The sequence below is a fragment of the Lactuca saligna genome, chromosome 6 (genome assembly GCF_052625555.1).
Source record: "Lactuca saligna cultivar CGN05327 chromosome 6, ASM5262555v1, whole genome shotgun sequence".
NCBI lineage: Eukaryota > Viridiplantae > Streptophyta > Magnoliopsida > Asterales > Asteraceae > Lactuca > Lactuca saligna.
In genome coordinates this window covers 179226831-179244203 of record NC_136422.1, presented here as the reverse complement: position 1 = coordinate 179244203, position 17373 = coordinate 179226831, and the positions used below count along the sequence as shown (strand labels likewise).

General features: G+C 34.0%; 1 protein-coding gene across 1 annotated transcript; it reads left to right on the top strand.

The window, feature by feature from the left end:
• Positions 1 to 262: 262 nt before the first annotated feature.
• LOC145000921 (uncharacterized) lies at positions 263 to 4551 on the top strand. The gene is made up of 9 exons (XM_078960223.1): positions 263 to 539; positions 716 to 906; positions 2280 to 2461; positions 2566 to 2850; positions 2931 to 2989; positions 3142 to 3178; positions 3266 to 3337; positions 3550 to 3874; positions 3990 to 4551. Exons 1-9 carry the CDS (start codon positions 425 to 427, stop codon positions 4353 to 4355), a joined length of 1632 nt encoding a protein of 543 aa, XP_078816349.1. The 5' UTR covers positions 263 to 424; the 3' UTR covers positions 4356 to 4551.
• Positions 4552 to 17373: the final 12822 nt, after the last annotated feature.

The window sequence follows — 17373 nt, the reverse complement described above, 5'->3', positions numbered from 1 at the left end:
AAACGTAATATTATATAAATGAAATACTAATATCGCATAGACCTTCTATTAGACCGAAAAAAATTAAATACTAAAAAATTAAAACCACAGGACAATTTACGAAGATTTATCTAAAAAATATTCGTCCTCAGAAATTAAATTAAATAACATTATTATACAAATAAATGAAAATATATATTTTATGCGTATAAATCAATTTTTTAACATACATACGAACGAGAGAGTTGTATTAAAAAATAAAACAACGTTTAAACCCTTTATGCCACGTCTCCGACAGTTCTAATATTTACACCACATATTTCTCTCTCTTTCTCTCTTCTTCACATCACTTTTGTTCCACTCACAATTCCAGGGTTGCAAAGTATTTTCTGACGCTGCAGTGTTGATAATTCGTTCAAACTCCTCGAAAGAACTTTTAATCACAATGCAATCAACCAAGAGCACACTCTCATTTGCTTTTCTACTTCTTCTTGTTGCTCTGTTCTTCGTTTTCGCGAATGGCGAACCCTATTTTTCTACCTTCAACGCACCCACTTCAGGTACTTCCTTTTATCCCCCAAAACCTTCGCATTTATCCCGTGAAAGTTACATGGAGTTTAAGCGATTTTGCAAAACTATTGTTTCATTATTTACAGTTTGTTCTCGGTTTTCCTAAACCGATTTTACGAAGTATCGAGATCTGTGTTGCTGTTGATGATTATTATTCTTTTTGCAGGAGAAAATCAAAGGGGGGTTAATGGGTTTTTGGAAACTTGGGGGACGAAAAGGTTACTCGCTGAAGAACAAAATGATGTGAATTCATCATCACTTGTGTTGGCTGAAGAAAGAACAGCAAGAAAAGATCCACTCGATGGTTTAAAGAAATACAGAGGAGGATGGAACATCAGTGAGAAACATTATTGGGGTGTAAGTTTTTTTATATTTATTTATTAATTTTATGCATACAGCGTACTTTTTTTGACTTAATTTGATCTTGCTTCATCATTGAAACACATTAACCTGATATTTTTGGGGCCCAAGGGAAGAATAGTGAAAAAAAAAATCCCAGAAATTACGCCTAAAGAACCCATTAATCTGTTTGTTTCTTGGGAAAACAAAGATAAGGTTATGTAATTTCTGTTTTTTTTTTTTTTTTTTTTTTTTTTTTTTTTTTTTTAATTTGAATTGTTTTTTCTTTATGCGCTGCTACTTCAGTTAAAACCCATTAATCTGATACATTTTGGGAAAAGGGAAAAAAAAGTGAAAATAAATCCAGAAACTATCTAAGATTTTGTAGGGCTAGAGCCTAGAGAACCCCATTAATCCAAGTTTTTTTTTTTTGGAAGAAAGGAATAAAACGGTTTTTCTCCTTAAAAATCAATGATTATCTGGTAAAACACATTTATTTAGATTTGCAGGGCTAAAAAACCAGAATTTAATGGAAATAGCTTTAAAACAAAATGATTTTGGATTTAGTTTTAATCAAAGATTAATCCTTTTAGCAGGCCAGCTCTATTAATTGGGTCTCATATTTAAGAAATTAATAATGTATCCTTGAGAAGAAAGAGTAAAAATTGGTCAAAAACAGATTTATTAATTTCAATTTGTCCATTAAATTAGATTACAGTGGGCAGAAAACAGGTTAAGTTTATGTGCTTGTATCAGTAGAATCAGAATTTCGAATTTTGAATTTTAAAATTTTGCATATATTTAAAGTCAAAAGGAGCAAGTATATTATTTACGTAAGCCCTCTTTTAGCTGGCAATATAAAAAAAAAAAAAAAAAAAAAAGGGGACTTTGAATAAAGGACACGGTGTGAAGCTTTGGTCCATATCTTTGAATATTAAACTGATAATATTTTCTAAATCCAACATGTGAACATCATATAATCATTAATCAAATAATTTAAGAATCTCTGTTTCATACTATAATCTTCAATTGTGATAGATCGATAGTAATATCATTTAAATAATGATAGTTTTGTTCCAAATCACATGGATTTATTCTACTAGCTACCATCAACATTTAATGGAAAATAAACACATTTTCTCTTTTTTGGTTTATAATCCTTGTTTCGAGCATATTTGTTGGAAAGAAAACGAATTCGGATTTACAAGAAAATTTAGTGAACTTTTACCTTCATATTTTTTAAACGAAATAAAAGGATAACTCTCTTTCCTAACACGAACTATATTTGTACTTTTACTCTATCATGAACTTCACAAATCCATTTGTGATGATTATATCATAGGGGCATATATGTAATTTGACCATGCGATAATTTTTTTTTTTTTTTGCAGTCTGTGGCGTTTACAGCTGCACCATTCTTTATCATGGCTTTAGCGTGGTTTGTGATATTTGGGCTTTGCTTATCACTGATTTGCCTCTGTTATTGTTGCTGTACACGAGAACCATATGGCTATTCCAAATTAGCTTATGCATTGTCTCTTATTCTCCTCATCCTCTTTACAGTTGTTGCAATGTACGTATTTTTCTCTTTATATATAATAAGTGTGTGTGCTATATTTTATATTATTTGATATGTTTTGAAGTAAAAACTAATGGCGCTTGTTGGATATTTTTCAGTGTTGGATGTGTTGTTTTATACACGGGTCAAGCAAAATTTCATCATAGTACAAACAAAACATTAAAATATGTTGTACATCAAGCAGATACAACTGCAGAGAAACTTAGGAATTTATCAGATGATCTTGCTTCTGCAAAGAAAATAGCTGTAGCCCAAGTGTTCTTACCTGTTCAAGTCCAATCAGACATCGATGAGATACAGACAAAATTGAATACAACTTCTTATGACCTTTCAGACAAAACTGAAGACAATCAAGATAAAATACAACATGTTCTTGATATCGTGTAAGTAATAATAACTCTTCAATTTCACCCTTTTTTTTTAAACATATGTCGTTTTTTTATGAGATTGTGTGGTTTTGTAGGAGGTTAGTTCTCATCATTCTATCTGCTGTGATGCTCTTCCTGACGTTTATTGGATTCTGTAAGTTTCCTTTTGCTCTTGTGGGCCCCGACTAAACAGATTATACTGTGAAAAAGACGTAAATGCCCTTGTCATTCTCATCATTGTAAATTGCATTACAAACGTAGCCTTAATTTATCTGTGGTTAATTTTTTTTTTTTTTTGCTTTGCAGTGTTTTCGATCTTTGGGATGCAATGTATGGTTTACACGTGAGTGAGATACTTAATCTTTATTATATCAAACAAATATCATCCATTTTTTTTAATAAATTGAATATTTATTCTAAATCATTGTAGCTTGGTGATTTTCGGATGGATTCTTGTCACGTTAACCTTTGTATTATGCGGCGTGTTCCTTGTTCTTCACAAGTAAGCCTATTTTCTTACGCATATAGCAAGCAAAATTGTTCTTTTTTGGGATAATTAGCAACGCAATTTCACTTGGTTTGTAATTTCTTCGTCATTGAACTTTACTACTTTCGTAATTGGGTACTTCTCAAAATTGATTATTTTTGGTAATTTCCCCCAATTGATGAGGTCGAACGATTTGTAATGTTTACTTCTTATTTGTGTTCAATTAGCGTGACTTCAGACACCTGTGTCTCGATGAATGAATGGGTTGAGAACCCAACTGCTCATACGGCTTTAGATGATATTCTTCCATGTGTAGACAATGCCACAGCTCAAGAAACTTCAATTAGGAGCAAAGAGGTTACTTTGCAATTAGTCAATGTCATCAACCAAGTTATCACAAATATCTCAAATATTAATTTCGCCCCAAATTTCACCCCACTTTATTTCAATCAATCTGGGCCCTTGGTTCCACTCCTTTGCAATCCGCATAGACCTGACTTCACTGATCGAGTTTGTGATCCTAAAGAAGTCGCATTGATCAATGCCACACAGGTATATTAATTTCTAACAACTTTTCATACATTGGTTACAAGAACGAAAAGTTTTATCACCTTATAACCAATGTTATAATAAGTATATTGCTTTTAATCCTATTGATTGGTGGCAGGTATATAGTCAATTTGTGTGTGAAGTTTCTCCGAGTGGCATTTGCACCACCACGGGCCGCCTGACGCCGAATTTCTACAACCAAATGAATGGCGGCATAAGGCTGAGCTACAGCCTGTACCTCTACGGGCCTTTTCTAGTAGAGCTTCAAGACTGCACTTTTGTGAGACAAACTTTCACTGAAATCTCCCATGAATATTGCCCGGGGCTCCGGCGATACAGCAACTGGATCTATATCGGGTTGCTGATGGTGTCACTAGCGGTGTTGCTGTCACTTGTGTTTTGGGTTGTTTATGGAAGAGAAAGAAGGCACCGGGTTTACACCAAAACACTGGTTGCAAGAACAGAAGTTGATAAAAGTAGTTGAAAAGTATGGTGTACTTGAGAGGGTTGTCAATAGTTTGGTGGTTGTGGGTGGTGCTGTTTTGTTCTTTCTTGTATGTGTGGTAGTTAGCAGCGTGTTATTGTACATCTAGAGTCGTGTTTGTTGTTATCTTTAATTTTATGTACTGGATAGTATATGAGATTATTATCTAGTATATGATATTATTATCTATTGGATATAGTCATAGTACTCTAAAGTCTAAACCCAAAGTTATATAAAAAGTGACCTTTGCATATGTAGTAGTATACGACTCTGAAGGATCCCCCTCTGTGGTCGAAGTCTTGAGAGCTGTGGAAATGTCGTTTGATGTCAAAAACCACTTTCAAAACAAATATTAGCTTTTTGCTATCAAATCGTTTTTGAGATCTTGTTTCATGAATGCAACAAGTATATGCATATTAAGCAACTAGCAATCAAGTTATATGACAAATAGTTTCAAAATACAAAATGAAAATATATAACTCGTTTCAACTTCTACCTCTCAACACAGCTCCCTTCTACAGAGAAAGTTCTCCTCAAATACCGCATGTATGATATAAAGTGTATTACTAAAACTGGCCAAAAACTCTTTAGTGTCATTATTAACCTTTTTAAGACTTATATAATTGAAATCGGGGCAAACATATGTGTCAAACCCCATGAAAGAGAAATGCTTTTATACATTACGCGTTGGGTGATGCATTCACATTTTTAGGCGATTTCCTGTTTTGGACATCATACTTGCATTACGAGTCGTGTTCTACTTGGGAACACGTCACATTCTATACAATACAATACCAACTCAGTTTTATTCTCACATTAGGAAAAAAAAAAAAAAAAAAATCAAACATCTTCTAATGGACTAAAGTGCTTAATTTGATTCATAACTCGCTACCGTTCCTTGCAACCCATTCCAACCCTTACAATCCTTTATAACCACTTATGGGTTAAGTGATTCTTCATGTTTTGCATCCAATTCAATATCAATGAATTAAATTCATGATTAATTGATTATGAATATCATCTTTACATGATTAATTACCATCAAACTATATTGAATCTCATAAATCAACTAAATATCCCCAGATCCATTTTTTAGCACTTGATTCTCCATTACCTTGATAGATATGTCATGGATCACAAACAATCAACCATGCAAAATCACGTGACACCCGACCTAAGATTCTCGAGTTATAATGAGTATCATATCATTTTAACTAAAACTTGAGTGAGGTGTTGTCTATGGCACTTCCCCATGTTGAAAGACTATTAGTTAAATATGTGGTTATTCATGGGTAGCATGAGATATATATTTTTATAAAAACAGTTTTTTTTTTTTTTTAATGTATACTAAAATAAATACTCAACAACTTTAGTGACAGATTTAACTGTCTCTAGAAACCCATCTAACACTATTTCAGCCCATTAATAAACACCATCACCATTAGCGACAATTATTCATCTTGTTGCATAAGCATGACGTGTTAAAAAAAAAACATGCTTTTAAAACAATGTTTTGATTAAGATTAAAACATATATTTTAGCACTACACTTTGATCTTTGTTTATAAATCTTTTTATGTTATTAAACCGATGTTAACAATCATAAACATATAAACACATTAATACATTATATATAATTATTTTTTTGGTTTTCATGCCAAAACCATCCAAATAACTTATGTACTAATGAATGAAAGCATATAGAAAACAAAACTATAAATTTTAGAAACCAATTTTTTATTAAAATCGTGAACACTTAGATGGCACACACAATTTTCCAATTAATGTGTAGAAGCTACACCTCATAATTTTCATAAAAAAAAAATTGCATCTTTTTTGTGTAAAAAAACATGAAGTAATGTCTTTGATACTACTGTGTCACACCCGAACTAGGACGGCGGAAATGTCCAGTGGCGGATGACATCATTATATAGTATCATAACAGTTGAATATAAATGAAACACAACAACCCAAACACCATACATTGAGAATACAAGTTTATATGGTTCACACATTGCGTTTGTTCAAAATTACACATCAAATGACTGAAAAGTAGAAATCCATGATGTAGCAACTCGTGTTCTCAAAATGAATTGAATATTTGTTTATGGGTTCCCTGATAATACAAGTGATTTTGAAAAGTGTCAACAATAATGTTGGTGAGTTCATAAACATTTTTATATGAAAAGTGTTTGTAATTGTTTTGTTTAAAATGGTTTTGTATACTTCCAGAAAATCTGATATTTCTATAAAAATGGGTTGTAAGTCTTATATCCAAGACTAAAAATGTATGTATGACTTTTGTATATTTTTCTTGTAAAACGATAGTGTATGTTCCCAGAAAATCTAATATTTTCTTATTTATGAACTGTAGTCTTAAATCGTAAGACCAGAAATGTAAGAAATGTTGTACTGTAAGATAGTATATAGTTTTATTTTTTTTTTTTATAAAACTGATGTGGTGTAAGCTTCCCGTAAACCAAATAGTATAGTTAATCCCTATGTGTAGGGGTGCAAACGAGCCGAGCCGAGCCCGAGCCTAGCCAGGCTCGGCTCGGGATCGTTTAAGTTATATGAGGCTCGAGCTCGAGCTCGGCTCAATTCGAGCTTCCTTGTACTGAGCTCGGCTCAAGCTCGTAAAGAATTATACAAGCTCGACTCGGGCTCGAGCTCGACTCATTTTTTATCTGATGTGTCTAAATAAGCTTAAGCTCGGCTCGAGCTCGTTAAGAAGCTCGTTTACTAATACCCTAAATTCATAACTCCCTTAATATGTTTTTATTTTAATATATATAAATAATATTAAATTAAATTATATAAAGGCTCATTTAGGTTCGCGAGCCTAATCAAGCCTAATGACATAGGCTTAACCTCGAGCTCGAGCTCGTTTAATAAACGAGCTTAATATTAAGCTCGAGCTCGGCTCGGGCTAGTTTAAAATCGATTTCGAGTCGAGCTTTTAACGATCCGATCTTGAGTAGCTCGCGAGTAGCTTGGCTCGTTTGCACCCCTACCTATGTGAGTTATTATAACCATGATTAATATGACTGTTATGCCCGAACGACGTTCTTCAGGCGTCAGAATCGGTAGATATTTGGCACCTTAGACTTGCCGATCTAACTGTAGCAAACAACTTAGGTGTGAGGTTGTCACTTCCGTATAGATCTATACACAACTATCTCGCTCTCCCTCCAGGAGACTCTGATTATAATGCAAGACTTAAAGTGTACGTTGGGTAGGTACAGTGAAGAGAATGTCTCACTAGAGCATTAATGGATTTACGTGAACTACGATTCCCTTTTTCTTGTATAATGAAATAATTATACCATTGAAAAATTATGGATGTGTGGTTTTATGACTCCCAAACTATACCAGTTATAGTTTGCCTAGTATGTTTTTGTGTGAACTATTTATATAAACTATTATATAAATATAAAGTTGAATTATTGTCTAGTGTTAATATATGTTATTAAAACATAATATTCTTGGGTTTTAACCCACTAAAACAGTAATGACTAAAATATAACAATCTTTACTAGAAAAGCTATTTTTAGTAAAAAATTCCAAAACTTGTAGTTTGTACAACACATATTTTTCCTGTTGATGTTTGTTATCATGAAATGAGTTAATTTTTCATTATCTTTGCATGCCAACTTCATATTATACAAATTTTTTGTAGAAAAGAGTGATGATATCTACATTTTTTATACAACTATTATAAAATAATAAGAGTGAAACATGCAAGTATCCTTAAGACAAACATATTTTGACTTGTATCCCCCCCCCCCCCTAAAAGCATGTAAAACTCAAAAAATGGGGGTATTAAGCTCACATTGGCAAATTTCATGGGTGGCTTGAAGTGTGAAAGTGAGGAATTTTCGAGTCTAGCCCCTTGAGTGAAGTAGGTAAGCTTCTTGGAGGAATGACTTTCCTAAATATTTCACACATGAATATATGTGTAAAGATGATGAAATTTACACACGCAAAAAAAAGTGTCAACTGCTAGAGAATGTCGAATATGCTTACCAAATACTCTAGAATCAGCCTTGAGATGGTGATCCTTGAAGAAGATGGCCTTATTTTTATAGAGAAGAGAAGTTTTTGAGCAAAAATCAAATGGCAAGAATGGGATAACTCACTATCGGCCGATGCTTAAAAGGATGGAGGAAAGAGAGGGTTTTTGTTGTATGAAGGGTATTAGTGTGTGTAGTATGGATGTTTAGAGAGTATTCATGTGTCTTCCATGGATGTATGTAAGGTAATATAATGTAAAGCTTGGTGGTCACATCTCATGGTTAACTCTTCGAGTATTGCACCCAACCAAAATCCCATGAGGTTCTCGGTCTTAATGTGACCGAAATCACCTCTCCCTCGGATATGGTTCTTGGTCCGAGGGTAGGGGTTCTTGATTCGAGGGTTTTCTTGGCCCAACTTGAATGTTTCGATTACAATTCGAGGTTTTTATCTTATTAATCCAAACTTAGACATCCTTCATGCAATTTGAATTTCTAGAAACTTTTGATTAAATTTCAATATAATCTTTTCAAATGCTTTTACAACGAAGAGGTGATGTGGATCCTATTTATCTGTAGATGCACTTTGCTTGGATCAAATTTCCTGGTTGTCACATACTGCTCAAATATGTTGATACTTTAAAACAATTAAAGCACGCAACGAAAGCAAATACTTTACCCTAAAATAAATTCAAACCGACTCATGCTTGGACCTACTAAAAATAACAAAAGTACAAAAAGAAATAAAAAAATCAAGTAAATTTCTTAAAACTGGAAATGAAAGAGACTACGAGTCCAGTCGGGGACAACGCACACTAGTCTTCTGTTATGTTTAGAAACCAGGTGTAAGACACATGTAGTATATGGGTTAATTAAACAAATAAATATAACTGTCTAAATATTTAAGAACTTTAGATTTATAAGAAAATAAAAAATAATAAACTGTTAAAATTGATTTTTTTTACTTTTAAATTTAAATAAATAAACAAAATAAACTAAGGAGCTTTAATTTGAAAATTTTGAAATAAAAATGTAAGTTCATTAATGAAATTGATATTCATTTAATACTATATTTATTGTAATTTAATTTTAAAATATTATGTGGAATTTACTACTAAATTTATTGTAATTATTACATTAAAATATTATGTGGAATTTATTACTCCCTTTGTTTGGGTTTCAAACTTTGGGCTTCGGGTATTGGGCCACCTGTTGGGCTTTGATACTTGGGCCCTAATGGGCTATTTAGATAAGCCTGTTTGGGTCAATTACGGGATCATGCCTTTGGATGAGGCCCAATAAGGGTTTTGGACCCAATTTGGAAAATTAGGTCAATCATGGGCCTTGAAGTAAGTTAGACCTTGTGGATCAAAGATTTGGACTTGGGCCTTGGCCAGTGAAGGGGTAAAGTGGACATGTACCCTAGGTATGGATCCTTAATCAAGAATGGTATCCCAATTGTTAATTGGGTGTTTGTTTATTGTGATAGTTTGGGATTTTCTATGGCGCAGCAGTCGGAGGTTTCAGTGCAGTTTGATATTGGGAGGTAAGTCTTCCTCACTATACTCTCGGTTCGAAGGCACCAAGGCCAGCCCATTGGTTTGATAACCTGACTTTGTTGATATGTTGAGTATGATATAGATATGCATGCTAGTCTTGATATGCTAGTTTGGTAGATCTGTAGGACTACTTGTGAAATTAAATGTTTATCTGTACATGATATCTCTAAATATTATTAAAAGAGAACCCTTAATTCACTTATGAAGCAATCTGGACCATGGATTGTGTTTTATTACTATGTTTTCCACCCTTAGATCAAATTGGTGACATCATCATTCACAAATAAAATTCAAACACAATTACATTTAATTATACAATTTGTAATAATTATAGAATCTTTAAATTTAGTAATTATTTTATCAATTAAAACATATCATTATATTTATATACCTGATATAAGTTTCTTTAATTAATATTCTTCCTAATTTAACTTCATTATTTATGGGTTTTGATTTCCAAATTCAAACCTGTTTATATTTTATTTATTTATTTGTTTTTTTTAAATCTCATTAAACTAGCATATCAATAATTAAGTTATTAACCTATGAAATACAATCTAATCCCATTAAATCAGCAAAATATTTAAGAGTAAAAATTAAATTCAATATTATTCATAATTTATCTCACAATATATCTCACATAAAATGAATCAATTTGAGATAATTATTTGAATTTTAAAACTTATTAAATAAGAACGTCAATTAATTTGAAGTTTTGAATTAATATAGCTGAAATCTTTTTTTTTTTGCCAGATGAATAGCCGAAAATCTCCGAACTGATATCTTAGGATCCTAATTTTTTAGAAGATAATGATTTCCTTATTCAAAAATACCTTATATATACGACTACACTGAAGTGGTTATTTCTTACGATTTTATATTGACTCCTATGATTTACAGTGTTCTTCTTGAGCAATCTTATTCTCCAGTTCTTTTTCCAAGCTTTTACTTTACTTTGTTCTCCTTATTCTTCTTCTTCAATTTCTTGCATTTCCCAAGTATCTCAGTAGGTCTTAACATTTCCCAAAATCCGACTACAAGAACTCATGGATGCACTTCGTGAATCAATCATCTAAACCAAATTTCATTTGTTAGTTGGATGTAGTGATCAAAATACAAGATTTGTGAAAGTTCATTATTATTTATTAGTGTTAACCTTTAACAAATTATGAAACTAATATTATATTTTTGTTCGTAACATGTTTTTTTTTGTAATAATTTATTTGATCGGAAGATATGTATATGTGATTGGGTGTAACCTGAAAAATCATATTTTAATTTTTATAAGAAAAAAATACTTTGAAATCGACCAAATTACAATGTCTGAATTTGATGTTTATGGTTATGACAATTCACTTTATTTGTAATGTTTATCAAATTTATTTGCAGAATTTAATGTTGTCGATACATGTAACAACCTATTATTGTTTTTGGTTTTACATTGCCAATATGAAAATGACCATATAAGCCTCCATGGGGGTTGGTACACCGAACAAAGTCAATTCATAAATCTACTACACAACATGTTTTAATCAAGAAGTCGCATTATGTTGTGATAAAACAAAGATCACATAGATCATTTATGTTAAAAATTATTGTATTAAAAAACCAAATTGCTCTAATATATATTAAATACTTTTATCTAATAAGTTTGGTTCAAAAACTCTAAAAATGAATCTAACTAACAATTTTTTTATTAAAATTCAACGTAAGACAAAACCACTTATTAACGTGATATATATTTAATTTATGTTCTCGCGTTAAACGCGGGTCATAACCTAGTTTTTTTAATAAAACAAGGTTGAAGTCTTCTAAGATTTCCAAAATATAACTATATACTTTAATAAATAAATAAATTTGTTACATGCTATACTTTCGTTGAGGGCTAAGGAGTGCATGTCAGACTCATATTGAGGACTCATGAGCATTCCAGATACGAGCTGAGGGTTGGGCAGGGCATGCCAGAATCGTACTGAGGGCTTAGCGGTATTCAGTCTGTTGACTGATCAGGACGGGGAGCAAGTCAGACATAAGTTGTGGACTCATGGTGAAGCGAGACTTTTACTGTGGGCTTAGGGGTAATCCAGTCTTTAAAGTTGTGGACCTATTACATGTTGTTATTGTATTTGTGATATTTGTTATGTATTAATATTTTGGGGGAACTCACTAAGCTTTGGGCTTACAGTTTTGGATTATGTTTCAAGTGTTGGATTAATGTCTAAGTCCATAACTATAATTGGTAAGACTTGACCCGACCCGGCATGGTTCATTTGGGTTGCATGGCATCATGCATTTGGATAGACTAAAATAAGAGAAATAACACTTAAGTTTTGTTAATATACTATAAGTTCTAATATATTAATAAGGTTATTTAATTAGTATTGATCAAGAATTAATTTGGAATTAATTAAGTGATCAAAAGAAGACTAATTAAATATACGGGTTGATTGTGTAAATCATTCGTTCTTATATATGTGGGCTTGTGATCCAAGATTCCTTATGTTGGACTAAGTCCATGGGGTGACCTTGGATACTCCATGGAGGTTAAAATCCATGGAGCATAAGGAATGGGTAAAGTCATGAGTTACATGGTGTAACCCTAATAGCCACCATATAAAATAATCCCATGGCTCAAGAAATCATGCACTATGTGTGAGTGTGAGGGCTAAACGATTTCAAGGAGTGTTCAAGTTTCTCTCAAGTTATTCAAAGTGTATTTGGTGCTGTGTGAACCATTTGAGGTGTCACACTTGGGGCACTAGGCACTCAAGCTTCATGAAGACTTTCTACATCAAAGAGGTGTGTAATTCTAACTTGATATATTTATATGACTCATGTTATTATGCTAGTTAGGATGAATACCTTGGAAAGTTCATATTTGTATGTATAATAGAGAAAACATAAATCCAAGGTATTTAGGGTTGCATGTACACTTAGGAGTGTTAGAATGCTCAAAACCCAACAGTGGTATCAAAGCCACGGGTTGTTTTCTGTTATATTCATGCAAATATTTTATTTTCAAAGTTGAAAAAAAAGGAAAAAAAAAAAAGAAACATGAAGTTTGTCAAATTTTAAGATAATTACTTGTTCTTGTGAAAAACTAATTATTTGTAAAATTTGAATAATTTGCTATATGAGTTGACTTAGGTCAAATTTAGTAAAAGATAAAATAATATGATTATTTTATTAGTTTTAAAAGTTTGATCTAAAGAGTTTTATTTTTTGAAACCTCCATAAGTTATGGATATGAAAATGTTTTAAAAAAAATTGATTCAAAGTTTTTATGGAGTTACAAAATTTGGTGTTAACGTTTTAAAGAATTCCATAACTTAAGAATAAGTTATGGATCACCAAAAGTTTTTTGTGTTGCCTTATTTATGAGTGAATTTAGATTAATGAAAAAAATTATGTGATAGTTGGTTTTAATCCAAATTAATCCAAAAGAAGTTCATAAAATGTGTTTATGTAACTTAAAAGTCACATTTATGAATCTTAAAACTCATAAAAGTTAACATAGGTTACAAAAATGAAGAGTCTTGTTTTCATTGAATGCTTTGATGACTCCATAACTTGTCCTCAAGTTATGGAGGTTCAAGAGTCACTTCATTAAATCATTAAAATGTGTAACCTTAATTAATTCCATATGTTACAAATAAAGAAAAAGATACATTCTTTTATTAGTTTAAAGTCTTCCATAACTTGTCCTCAAGCTATGGAACTTGAAGAGTTTTTGGATTAAAACTACTTTAAACACATAAGTTATGGAATTAATTAGTTTTGAATATTTTCAAAACATGCCCTCAAGTTTTGGAATTTGAAAAGTTTTTTCTTATGAATACTTTAATTCCAAGTTAGCCCTTTAGAATTTTAAAAGTTAAAATTCAACCCTTATACTTTATAATATTATAAGTTAATAATATTTATATATATATGTATAAGAGTAAAGTCGGTCTTACCGTTAGTAGGCCTCATTCACGAAACCGGTCTATAAGAGGGGTATAAGGTTATTGCCTATAAAATGCCAGTTTAATGGGTGTCCACTCTCACCAACCGCTTATTTGACTCGTGGAGGGTCGTTCGGATTTCTATGATGTGAAACTTATTTTGAAAACAATTTGTAATCAATGATGGTTTATGGTGGTTTAAAAACTTTAAAATTTTCAAGAATTTTATGAGTGTTAGAAGTTTGTATCAAAGCCTTGGTTTGAGTGAATTGGAGGAACACTCATATGAATCCAGTCTCAAACTAAGGAAAATATTTTCAAAATACCCAAGGAGGATGCGATGTGTACGATCAGCCAGAGCCAGTAAGTAAATCCCAAAATACCATATTGTTATTGGATATTGTGATATGTTAGAACATCATGCTAGTGATAGGCTAGAGGTCTTCAGGAATTGCATGATAGAATTGTCTGACTATATGATGCTTGATAGCCTAGGGCCTCCTTTTATGGAATTGACATCATTATTGTAGTTGCTTAGTGTATACATCATGGTTATATATAACTAAGATCTTATAGCATGGGAATTTTTGGTTTGGCATGATTTCATGTTCTTTTTTTATGAAGGGATTAGGGTAGGATAAAATACTTGAATGTCTATAAGGTCCAGTGTTATGTATGGCTAGCATACATAAGTGTTGTAGGGTTTGAGGATGTTTCATGGATGAGTTGTGTGGGGTCATTCGGCTAGTTGTGAGATGTTTAGCGTTTCCTACAGGAAGTGAGGATTGAGTGTATGATTATGCTTATTAGTATTGTTTGGGTGCTGTGTTGATCATCGAGACAAATACAGTTAGGTGTTGAAGGTAGTATAGGCCCGTACTACTAAAAGCACAGAACCCATACGTGCAGCAAGGAAGACACAGCCCCTGGAGCTTCGTTGGGAGTTGGTTCCCTGATATGATATGCCTTGGGTGTCATTGAGCTTCTAAATCTTACATCTAGTTCATCTCGAGGAACTGCTGGAGGTATAAAGTCATGACCTTGTCATCTATTTTGATTGTTTGAGTTGGGGTTTTGTTATAGAGTCCCTTTTTGGCTTTTGGACCTTCTCTTGTGAGTTGATCAACTCCATAATTGTCAAACCATAAATAAATCCTAACATAATTCACAGTGTTAATTCCAAAACATAGTTCCATTATCAGAGTAAAACATCCCAGACTGACTAATCAATGGTCTGTGCCAGGCGATCACCCCGAGCTCTTCCCTCCACTACCGGAAGTACCTGAAACCAAAAATGAAAACCGTAAGCACGAAGCTTAGTGAGTTACCCAACCTACCACATACCTTGCATAATCACATACTGCATATATTGGGCCACACCCGCTACTTCAGGCCTCGCCCGCTACATCGGCCCCGCTGATCCCAGGCCCCGCCTGTCTTCGAGCCCCGCTCGGATACATATATGTTTCTCTTAGGCCCCGCCTGTCTTTGGGCCCCGCCCGCTAAACATATACTACATATAAAAATGGCATATAACACATAAAACTAAGCATACCCTACTGTATTCTTGTACTAAGGCCTGACCTGTCTTGGACCTCGCCCCTGACCTGCTACTAGTGAGTCATGGAACCCCGTCCAAGCTCATTCTGTAAGTGAGATACGGGCTCCTGCCCACACTCACTCCACTCTTATCTCGGGCCTCGCCCGTACTCTGCTACTAATGAAGTATGGAACACCATCCACCCTCTGCTATTGGTGAGATACAGGACCTCGCCCACACTCACCTCCTTACCAGGCACATACATGTATCACACGGACAACAAGTATAAACTATCATGTAAACCGATCCTTGGTCACCCACCCGCTAACATTAGACCGTGGTCTTAAATATCATACTAGCATACAGTGCCTAGGGCTAACCCCCGGGTCTTCCTACTCATATCTACATGGGCCGACATTGTGGTCGTAGACCCACCCACACAAAAGGGAAAACTCACCTTGCACTGCTGAAGTGCTGACTGATACTCTTCTGACTGCTATCTGACAACTCCCCAACTGCTTCTCCAGTAGCTCCCCGAGCTTCAATATCAATATAACACTTAGTCCCAAACTGACCTCCAGAAGTCAAACTAAGTAAACCCGGGTCAAAGTCAACCTTCCAGGTTGACCCTTCTCGTCGAGTCAGCTTATTGACTCGCTAAGTTCATGAATTCAGAAACCCCCACAATCGCGACTTTGCTCGCCGAGTCACCCCGCGACTCGTCGAGTCCTTCAACTTCTAAGTCCTAGTCCAGGTTCTGACCAACCCACTGAGTCACCGCCTTAACTCACTGACTCGAATCGCATCCAGAAGAGGTTAGGGTTTTGATCCAACTCGCCGAGTCCACCTTCATCATTTTCATCCAGCATATTTCAGTCCATTCCATTGCTTCCAAATCGTAGATCTGGACTCCTAAGGCTAGCATCATACGTAAAGTTGCTAACTTCACATGCATGCAAAGGGTTATGAAGCTAAAACACCAAATCCAAGCAAAAATGGTGGTTTATGACATAGAATGAAAAAAGCTAACAACTCTGAGCTTCTGGAGCCTAAAAGTACTCAGATCTGAAGTCTTCTACGTCCCCAAAGGCACAATACTCGGTTTAGCCTTGGAAATGGCCCAAAAGTGACAAAATCTAACTAGGAAAGGGGATCTAAATGAGTAACAACCAAGGTATGAGCTTCATACCTTCAAATGATCTGAAATATCACACCAACTCTGGATCTACTGCCCCTTCTTGAATCACCAAAGGTTCCTTTCTTCCTTCTAGCTTCAAATCACCCAAAAATGGCAAAGAAAGCTTGAGAGTATTCAATGGAGGCTTAGGGTTTCGAGAGTAGGTATAGGGACTGATGGAGGTTGGGGTGGAGGCATGAAATGATGCTTAAATAGGGTACTAAGTCTGGAAATTAGGGTTTCCCAACCCAGGCCTGAGTCGCCGAGTCAGTCCCTCTGACTCACTGAGTAGGACACTTAAATCTCGACGTGGAACCCGTTCCACTCGTCGAGTTCACCCATGGACTCGACGAGTTTACCCCTTTGACTTAGCATTTTCATTTCCTTTATTGTTCTTCCAGATTCTGGGTGTTACATCCATAGATTAGGATTGCTAAATCTAATATCCTTGAGCATTTTTGATGCATAAAGGTTCCATCTTGAAGGTTGTTTTGACTCCATGCATAAGTTAGAGGTCTTAAATGAGTTATTAATGAGAATAATGAAGTATTAGGGTCACTCATGACATGCAAGGACATAAAGTTGCCAAGTTTATGCCCTAGCACATCTTAATGGACTCAGATTTGAAGTTTGACATCAAAATCCCATGTATTAAGTACTTAATGGTTGATTGTTGCATGTCCTGCTTGTACATCGTGTGTAATATCGTATACACAATGCATACTGCTTAAGGGTCTAGTACGCTGAGCGTACTGGAGTGGTATGTAGGGCGTACACACTCCAGTT

Excerpts from the sequence above, each read along its gene's own strand:
- LOC145000921 (XM_078960223.1), top strand. The coding sequence starts at position 425 with ATGCAATCAACCAAGAGCACACTCTCATTTGCTTTTCTACTTCTTCTT. Across the intron at positions 540-715 it reads CTTCAACGCACCCACTTCAG|GAGAAAATCAAAGGGGGGTT; the intron begins GTACTTCCTTTT and ends TTCTTTTTGCAG. Across the intron at positions 907-2,279 it reads GTGAGAAACATTATTGGGGT|TCTGTGGCGTTTACAGCTGC; the intron begins GTAAGTTTTTTT and ends TTTTTTTTGCAG.